Source organism: Diuraphis noxia, unplaced genomic scaffold (genome assembly GCF_037042655.1).
Source record: "Diuraphis noxia isolate RWA-SAM2 unplaced genomic scaffold, SU_Dnox_SAM2 contig0002, whole genome shotgun sequence".
NCBI classification, from domain to species: domain Eukaryota; kingdom Metazoa; phylum Arthropoda; class Insecta; order Hemiptera; family Aphididae; genus Diuraphis; species Diuraphis noxia.
Window position 1 is genome coordinate 55,844,596 of NW_028301712.1, and position 9,765 is coordinate 55,854,360.

At 29.4% G+C, this 9,765-nt stretch overlaps 2 protein-coding genes across 2 annotated transcripts in view; both read left to right on the plus strand.

Moving 5' to 3' along the window:
- The first annotated feature begins 1,854 nt into the window (after positions 1-1,854).
- LOC107166666 (talin-B-like) lies at positions 1,855-5,735 on the plus strand. The gene is made up of 2 exons (XM_015515426.2): positions 1,855-4,881; positions 4,940-5,735. Exons 1-2 carry the CDS (start codon positions 2,169-2,171, stop codon positions 5,164-5,166), a joined length of 2,940 nt encoding a protein of 979 aa, XP_015370912.1. The 5' UTR covers positions 1,855-2,168; the 3' UTR covers positions 5,167-5,735.
- A 1,369-nt stretch (positions 5,736-7,104) lies between these two features.
- LOC107166664 (actin-histidine N-methyltransferase-like) overlaps positions 7,105-9,765 on the plus strand; it is a 38,761-nt gene continuing 36,100 nt past the window's right edge. Inside the window, exons 1-5 of the mRNA XM_089221442.1 lie at positions 7,105-7,548; positions 7,620-7,943; positions 8,017-8,214; positions 8,500-8,564; positions 9,126-9,184. Of these exons, the coding sequence (XP_089077568.1) occupies positions 7,434-7,548; positions 7,620-7,943; positions 8,017-8,214; positions 8,500-8,564; positions 9,126-9,184 (761 nt within the window). The 5' untranslated portion in view covers positions 7,105-7,433. The remainder of the gene's footprint in view (positions 7,549-7,619; positions 7,944-8,016; positions 8,215-8,499; positions 8,565-9,125; positions 9,185-9,765) is intronic.

The window sequence follows — 9,765 nt, forward strand, 5'->3', positions numbered from 1 at the left end:
ATTAATATAATATGAAATAGCAGAATTTAGCATTTAGGGGCAGGCACTCAGCAGCACCACCCGACCGAGAATATTTTAGATGTCGTGGGTTTTTATTTTTTTGTTTTTTTTATTTTTTTTATTTTAGCAGGTCTCTAGGCCACTGCCTTTTTAGTCTTCTGCGTACACTGCCAGGAAGAGAGGTGGAAGAAAGTTGCTTTATTAATGGATTACTGTAAGAGTTTAAGTTGGAGTGAAATTTAGAGTAATGTGCTTTTGCTAAATGATTAAGTGTAGGAATTTTTAGGTCTTTGTGAAAATACCAAGGAGAAGACGCTATTAAAACTAAACTTAAATATTTTTTTCAAACTGATAATTTCAGTCAAAGTTGAACTTGTACTAAACATTTTCCATGTTAAATATAATAAACCAACTATAATTAAAACTATTTTTTCTATGTTAAGCTTATATAGCTAGTTTTACTAGGTAATTTGTAATTTTATATATTCCATATTGTGGTTATAATACCCTTTATCATCATCAAATAAATACAAATCAAGGTTTATATACTTATGGACCTAAAAAGTAAAAATTAAACTTAGGTTATATGTTTCTAATTCTTTCCTTAGATTTTTTTTATCCTGATAATAATCATACAATGAGTCCATTAAGACGGATGATACTAAGTGATCTATACTATATCACGTGTCTATTAAACAATGGACATAAATATTGGCACTAATCGTAAGGGGTTTAAGGGAGATTTTCTGCTTCCAATATCCCACCTACTAAAAAAATAATATGGTATTTAAGTTGTGTAGGATGGAATCCCCTCGCTGACAATGATGTAAAAAATGTTAACCACCCTAAAATTTTAATGGATTTATGCCTGTTGGCATAATATAGTATGTTTATGCCCTATGCCATAGGTTCTTAACCGGGTGTCCATGGGTACCATTGATGGTAACTCAGGAGTCCACGGAGTAGCTGTGAATTTTTTTTAAATAACCCAAAAATAAATTTGTTTCGATTTTTAGATAACAATAATGTCTTGCCCACATTCGGCCACATGGAGGGGGGGTCGTGATTATATAAGATTCTTTATTAATTATGCATAGAATCATAGACAATATAATCTATATTGTATCTATTCTGTAATATAATTAAAAATATATATCATCTATGCATAGAATATTATAATTATTAATAGATATCAATCAATGGATATCACTCATTCACTCATAGTCCATAGCTTAGATCATATACAATGGATGGAACCATGTCCTATCTTGCCCATGTTAGCTGCAGGTTGAAGCACATATTAGCGACGAGTCGCGAGATGAGATGAGCGATCTGCGCATGCGTGCATGTATACTCTTTGCATGTTTATTTTATAAATAAAAACGCGGGATATTCAAAATAATAATATAGTTATTTATTTTATTAATTATTTATCACAGAACATACAATATTAGCATGGACTAAGATATATCTTAGTCCATGAATATTAGTTATTAGTTTATTACTACTTACTGATTTTTAAATAATATTAATTTTGTTATAATAGATGAATAATAGATTTGTATAATATGAGATTTGATGAATTTTTAGTATGAATTCCCAAGGAGGATGCAATTTTTTTAATAAATATGCGACGAGTATATATGCGCATGCGCAGATCGTGCATCTCATCTCGCGACTCGTCGCTAATATGTGCTTCAACAAATCGGGACATGGCTCCATCCATTGTATATGATCTAAGGTCCATAGAGTATGATATCACCACAGAATATTCTTTTATATCACAAATGAAAGATAACGATATAGAGAATAACAACAAGACTGATAATACATATTTTTGATGTGTTTTGCTGTTATGTACTTTTCCCTAAAAAAACAAATACAAATCAAATTAAAATTGTATTTACTATTTTATTGAAATATTATTCAACATGCATCTTCACGAAAACCCAATCGTTATAACTGTTCATCGTGATTTATTGACCTTAGGAAAATTTTCATATTTAATTATCACATTTACTAAACGAAAAGTAGGTGCACACATATCGATGCCCATAAAAGGCAATGTTCACCTGTTGTTTCTTGTTTCAACATGTTTGAAACCCACGGTGCGAAAGTACGTTTTTGTTGAATGTTTAATAGTGATTTAGTCGTGACGTTCGACGACAATGGCCATGCTTTCTTTACGTATTCGGTTTGTGGACGACGGGGTGACAAAGACGATACAATTTGATCCGTCGACATCTGTGTTCGAAGCTTGCTGCCAGATCAGCGGAAAAGTATCATCTGACCATCTGTCAGAGTACACATTGTTCTTAGCTGACGATGACTCAAAAAAAGGCATTTATCTAGAACCTGGACGTAATTTCGAGTATTATATACTGCGAAATGGAGACTTGCTTGAATACCGCAAAAAAGTTCGTCCATTAAAGGTTAGCACACTTGACGGGACTTTAAAAACATTAATGATAGACGATACTCAGCCTGTTGCCAACCTTATGGCTGTAGTTTGTGCTAAACTGGGTATAACTAATCATGACGAATATAGTTTGGTACGTGCATTTCCCGAAGGCGATGAAAATAATGTCAACGCAGGAAATTCAATTAAACGCGATCATAAGATGGAGCATTTGCGCAAAAAGTTAAAGACAGATGAAGAAACTAATTGGATCAATCCAGGAGCGAGTTTACGAGAACAGGGCATTGATGAGAATGAAGGGGTTTTATTAAAACGAAAATTTTTCTTTTCAGATGGTAACATAGATTCACACGATCCGATTCAATTAAATTTATTATATGTTGAAACAAGGGATGCTATTTTAAAAGGCACTCATCCTGTTACTGAAAATCTTGCCATTCAGTTAGCTGGCTTACAAACACATATTCAGTTTGGTAACCATGATGAAACTAAACATAAACCTCCGTTAGTGGATTTAAAAGAATTCCTGCCTCAGTCTTATATGAAAAATAAAGGTATTGAAAAAAAAATACTCAATGAACACAAGAAATATATTGATTTACCTGAGCTTGAAGCTAAAGTTTTATATACTAAAACAGTTCGTGCTCTTCCAACATATGGTGTTACATTTTTCTTAGTTAAAGAGGAAATGAAAGGAAAAAATAAACTTGTACCTAGAATTCTTGGAGTTACTAAAGATTCTGTGTTGCGCTTGGATGAACGAAGTAAAGAAATATTACAAAGTTGGCCTTTAACCAGTGTTCGGCGTTGGGGAGCTTCTCCTCATACATTTACCTTAGATTTTGGCGATTACTCTGATCGTTATTATTCTGTTCAAACGACCGAGGCTGAGCAAATATTACAATTAATATCTGGTTATATTGATATAATTTTGAAAAAAAAGGAAGCTAAGGATCATTTTGGAATTGATACAAATGAACATTCTACAGTGATGGAAGATACAGTAAGTCCATTAAAAGCAATTGTGATAGAAAGTAATGGTCTGAAGGTAAAAACTGAATCGGTTGCTAAACCTGCTATTCTTAGAGTTCCACAAGAGGCTACATCTTATACAACTGGGTACATTTCGGAGGAACAATATACTTCCATTGAATTTACTTGCACTGAAGCCATATCTGGTGTTTTAGAAGATCTTGATACTACTATGTCTGAATGTAATAATTTGGAACTAGAAATAAATGAACAGAAATTTTCTGACTATAGGGAAAATATCTTAAAAACTTCAAAAACATTGGTGGAAAATACCAAATCATTAGTAGCAGGTGTTGGAGTGTCTAAAGATCAATTAGATGATTCTTCTAAAAACGCAGTGTCGACGGTATTGAAACTTGTAGAACTTGTTAAGTCTGGTGCAGCTTCATTAGACGATCGTGAAGTTCAAATTCAATTGATAACAGCTGTAAAAGATGTTGCTAGTTCGCTTGGAGAATTAATTAAGGGTTGTTTTGAAACTCCTTCTATGGACGAACTAAAAGATAAAGCAAAAGTGTTGGTAACTAATGTTACTTCTTTATTGAAAACCGTGAAATCTGTTGATGATGAACGTACAAAAAATACTAATGTTATGGAATCAACAGTTGAATTGATTAAAAAAGATTTGCAAAGAAATCAAATTGTATCAAATTATGAAACAACAACAGAATCACTTATACAGTCTGCAAAATGTATTGATGAAACTACTAAAAATATGTTGGATATTGTCTATAGAGGAAAACCAAATGAAGTCAGAAATGCAGTGCAAGAAAGTCATAAATCAGTTAGCGAGTTGTTAACCGCATGTCAAGGAAAAAATTTAAATGAAAAAGTCTTGGATGCTGGACGTCAAGTTGCTGAAGAATTCAAAACTTTTTTGACTACAATTTTAGAAAATTCAAAAAGACCTAGTACTACTACAAAACGGGTTTTAGAAGAAGTATCACAGCGCTTGTCTTCGAAGGTGCATTATTTAATTACGATTGTGGAACACATTGAAACTATAGAGTATCATTTATTGGATTCAGCAACTTCAATTGATACAGCTGTGAAAAAACTTGACACAATTCAACCTAGGCCTTACGAATTCAAAGTTGATGAAACCTGTTGGAAATCTGATGAAGTAATCTTAGAAGCGGTAAAATCAATCGCAGCTGCTACTTGTGCTTTAGTCAAAACAGCTTCACTTGCACAACATGAAATCGGAGTTGATGAAGGAGTAGATGGATTAGTGTATGCAGCTAGAATGGTTGCTACAGCAACCCACAGTTTAGTAGAATGCGCTCGTGAAATCATTGAAGGTTTATCAAGCGAAGACAAACTTATATCTGCTGCTAATCAAGTGGCTTCTTGCACAACACAACTTTTGGTTGCATGCAAAGTCAAAGCAGATCCAAACAGTGATGCTACAAAACGTCTTCTAGCTTCTGGTAATAGTTTTAAATTTATTGTTTTTAATACAAATTTTTAATAATTTTTGTTTTTTAGGTAATGTAGTGAAACGTGCAACTGAAAATGTAGTTCGTGCAGCTCGCCAAGCCATGAAATCAGATGAAATCAAGAACCTAATATTAAATGAAAGAATGGTTGGTGGTATGGCCCAAGAAATAGATGCTAGATCTGATGTATTAAGAATTGAAAGAGAATTAGAAGAAGCAAGAAAAAGATTAGTGGTCATTAGACAAGCAAAAAATAAAAGCATTGATAGTTATTAGCATATTATAACAATTTGTTCAATATCGTTTTAAAAACATTTAATTAATGTAAATGTAACGTAATGTAATTATTGAAATTAATGCATTCCTTGTGTTAAATATTAACACAACTAAATAAATTAAATTTTATTTTATATAGCTAAAATTTAAAAGATATAGTCCTTAATCAATATAATAATAGGTATTTTGATTGTTCAATCCATTTAAAATTATAGATTTTGTTCTATCAAAGTTTATGAAACATTTTACATAATTGTTCATGTTAAATTTTAACATTAGGTCTCATTAAGTAAATATTTAAAAAAATAACTTACCACTTGGCTATCCATCTATCAAATTAATAAATATTAACAAAAATAACATACAAATTGTATTTTCATGTATTATTGATTTTTTATTATATAAAGTAAATATTATGTCTTAAGAAATTAAAATGTGTAAAAATTAAAATTAAAATTAAAACAAAAAAATTAGATTTACATTGTTTTTATTATCTATGTTTAATTTTAATTAATTTTTGTATTAACCATGTGCAGTAATAATATATTTTTTAATTTTTCTATTTTCAATTGTATGGTATGATAATATAATATCTTAAAATTTTAAGTATGTTATAAACTATTAATGTAGTGTTCAAAAGAAAAATTTCACCATCATTAATCATTTCAAACTAAGTTCCCGGTGCCAAAATTACACAAATTCCAATTATGTATACAGATTTTTCAGTATTAAACTGTTTTTTTTTTTATCATTGAAGTGTGGCTGACGTGTTATAATTATAGCCTTTGTCTTCAGCAGGGACCTGAGAAAAATATCTGTTTGTCCAGGTCTAATTTTTTTTGAATATCTTCAAGTTAACATTTATACAATTTGAGAGGGGGAAGTGATTTAAGAAACTAAGCTTTTCAAACATTTTTTAACAGAAATTATTTGCTATTAAAGATTTGATATTAGTTGAGAGTATTAAAATATTTAAGCGATTAAAACCAGTTAACTTTTAATGCAATATAAAGTTATAGCGTCTTAAATGAATACTGAATATTTTATACAAACAAATGTATTAGCAGACAGTTGTCCAGCTGTACAGGTAATTGGTAAAAAAGTTAACATTCTGGGTAATCAGGAATCTCACGATAGGCCAAGATGCCATCCCTGGTTATTTATATACAATTTTTGTGCAATCAATCATCAGTTGTAAAAATAGTTTTAGAATTTCACTTGAATATAATACAAAACCTTTATTACGATGAAAAAATCTTGTTTGAATATCAAAAAAAAATGTTGTTTCTTGATACCAAAGAGTTAATTTTATATTTGTAGTTTGTCTAGCCTTTATCAATATAATAATTTCTACTAAAATGTCGATTTTTTCATGAATATAATATACTCGGCCACTCGGGCAAAAAGCCAAAAATTAAATGAAATTTGATATCAATGGGATTCAAGCAGATTAACGTGTCGTAATCCGAAAAATGGCAGCAATGGTGGCGGTGTTAGTTTCATAGAATGGAGAAATAGATTTAAATAGACTTCATGAATTCTGTATTTCTATAGTCCGAGCGGCAAGCGGCGATCAAAGGCCAGTAGACAGTCTGCACGATTGTCTGTCGTTGGACATCGAAGATTGAACCACTGACCCATTCATTCATAGGAATATTGATAGTAATAAATAATAATAAATAGTAAAAATAATAATAATCATAATTTAAAATAATATTTATATTCTTAATACCTATGAAGCAATGACCTAACCATGGACCTAACCCATTGACCTAATAAAGTAATAATATCTATGCGTTTCGTTCTCCGATTAACAGTCAGTGTGTATTTTATTCGCTTGGAGCTCTAGTATACAGATATTAAATTAGATGTCTCTTATCAGTTATCACGGGCCATCATCGATGATGATAAGTTTCATAATAATATTATCATTATGATTTCACTCAATTTTACTTAAATACCCATTACCCGATGGCCGATACTGAATGTCGAATACTTTATTTTTAGTTGTTACAATGCTTAGCGGTTTATTAATTTAATAATATGCTTAAATTATAGCCTGTAGTTGTACTAGAGAACGCTAAGTCTTTGTTATATTTACTATTTTTTTTATTACTTTCTTCCATTCTGTTGTTTTGTTTACTTTGTTGTATTTATTTTATACTTGTATAATATACTAATATACTCCAACCTATTAAATACAATTCTAAAATTGTATTGTAGATCATTTTGTTTATTAATTAAGTTAAAAAGTCGCGCATTTAGATATGGAAAAGAAAGTCAAAAACACTAGTCAAAAGAAGAATCTTGCCAAAATGCATACTATGAAGTTAAACGATTGCAAAACAGTGATATTAAAGCTGGTGGATGAATTACTTGATGGTTTAAAAATTGATTTTTTAGTTAGGTAAACTTTAATAGTTTATGTATAACATGTATATTTTGTCCATTAGCAACAAGTATGATGTCCAATTCCCCTTCAATTAAAGAACAATGGTCCATACATTTGGTGATTGTCAACCTATTATCTAAGATTAATCAGTTAGAAGCTGAGTTTGAATTGAAACCCTTGTCTCAGAGAAATGACCAATCCATTGAAAAGTTGACAAAATGGGCCACTAAAAACGGTGCTATTCTTAATGGAGTAGAAATTCATCAATTTGAAAACTACGCATATGGTATGAAAGCTAATAAAAATATCACTGTTGGTGATAAGCTTGTGATCGTTCCTAGAGCATTGATGATGACTGAAGAAAATATACGATCATCTCCATTATGTAAGTGTTGAGTTCTTAAGAGATTGTATTTGATCACATCATTTTCTAAACTTACCTATACATTTACATTTAGGGAAATTACACTCCCAAGACATGATGCTGCGTAATATGCCGAACGTGGCTCTAGCAATATTTATTTTGGTTGAATCTTTGCGAAAAGACAAGAAAAGTTTTTGGCATTCATATTTAACCACCTTGCCTGTGACATATTCAACACCAGTATATTTTGATGTAGCTGATTTGGAAGCTTTGAAAGGATCACCTGCATTTGGTATTATATGCAGTTTTAATGCATTTTAGATTGCTTAAATACATATAGTACATAATCTATAGTATATTATGATGTTTACTTTTAACTACAAATAACTTTATAAGATTTAATTTGTTTAAGAATTTCTATTTATTTAAGACAATTTCGTATTTATTTTCATCATAATATAGTTTCATTCATTTATCATATTGCTCCAGATCTGTATGTTTGTATATTGGCAGATTAAATTTTACAAAACATTTTTTTGATCAGCACTTAGTTATTTACACATTTTTATGAATCTAGAAGCAGCACTGAAACTTAATAGAAATATAGCTCGACAATATGCATACTTCAAAAAATTGTTTCAGGTAATTATGGCAAGTTATTATTATTTTTAAATTATTATTGTGTTATCTATGGCTTATGGACATTTTTTTCTTATTGTAGTTGTATTGTAGCTTCAATATGTAAAACAAAATTTAAACATTAACTTTACTCTATTTTTACTCAAGACACAAATCCCATTACAATTTATGTACACCAGCACCTGTTTTTCTATTGCATAAAATATTTATTTAGTTATAAAATCATCCAACATTATTTAATTAAATAATATAACATAACACAAGTTTTAAATAGTGCTTGTAGCTTGTATTTGAAAATATGTATTATATAGAATGATAGTTTCAAGTTTTTAAAGTATTTGAATTTAAAAAAAAAAATCTATATTTTATATATTTTGAATATCATATTCAAACTGGTCTAAATCTTGAAAATTAGAAACATTTCTATCAGAGAGAAGCTGTTTGCTGGTTTTCTTTGTGCACTTTTATTTGTGGTATTAACTAGTTTATGTGAGAAATTAAAGAATAATATGAACAATAATATGTTATTTTGGATTAATAATAAATGTGTATTTATATTTTCAGCTGTCCAATGATCCAGCTAGTGTAATATTAAAAGATACGTTTACTTATGAGTATTATAGGTAAGTTAAATATATTTTGAGTTATAATTTATTTGTGAGTGTTTCTAAAATCTAATGAAGTAGAAGTAAAATTGCTAATAACTCTGAACAAAAAAATCACTCTTGTAAATTAAATGTTATTAGGTTTCCATTATTTTGTATTAATCTTTGTATCTTTGTTAATTGTTTTGTTACACTGTCTAAGATTTGAATGATATTTGTCATGAATATATTTTTTACCCTTTATATGTTTAGTATAAGTCAAATTCAAAAAATCAATTAAGATAAATGCGTCGGATACTTTTGCTGTTATAGTTTGGTTTTAATATTTTTTTTTTTTTATTAATAATTGAATTTTATTAAACTTTCAGTTAGGCTTTAAAGTAATTTATCAAATACAAGGTTCTAATTTTCTGTTAATTTTTGTGTTATCAAAATATGTTTTTGTAAAATTTAAAGTATTATATAGTTCTTTTAATATTTATTTTTAGTTACTAATTAATCAATAATTTAAAACCTTAATAATTACAGTGATTTTTTTCCTAAATTACAAATTACCAGGGTACTAGTTGTCAATATCATATATTATAAAATATAACTTT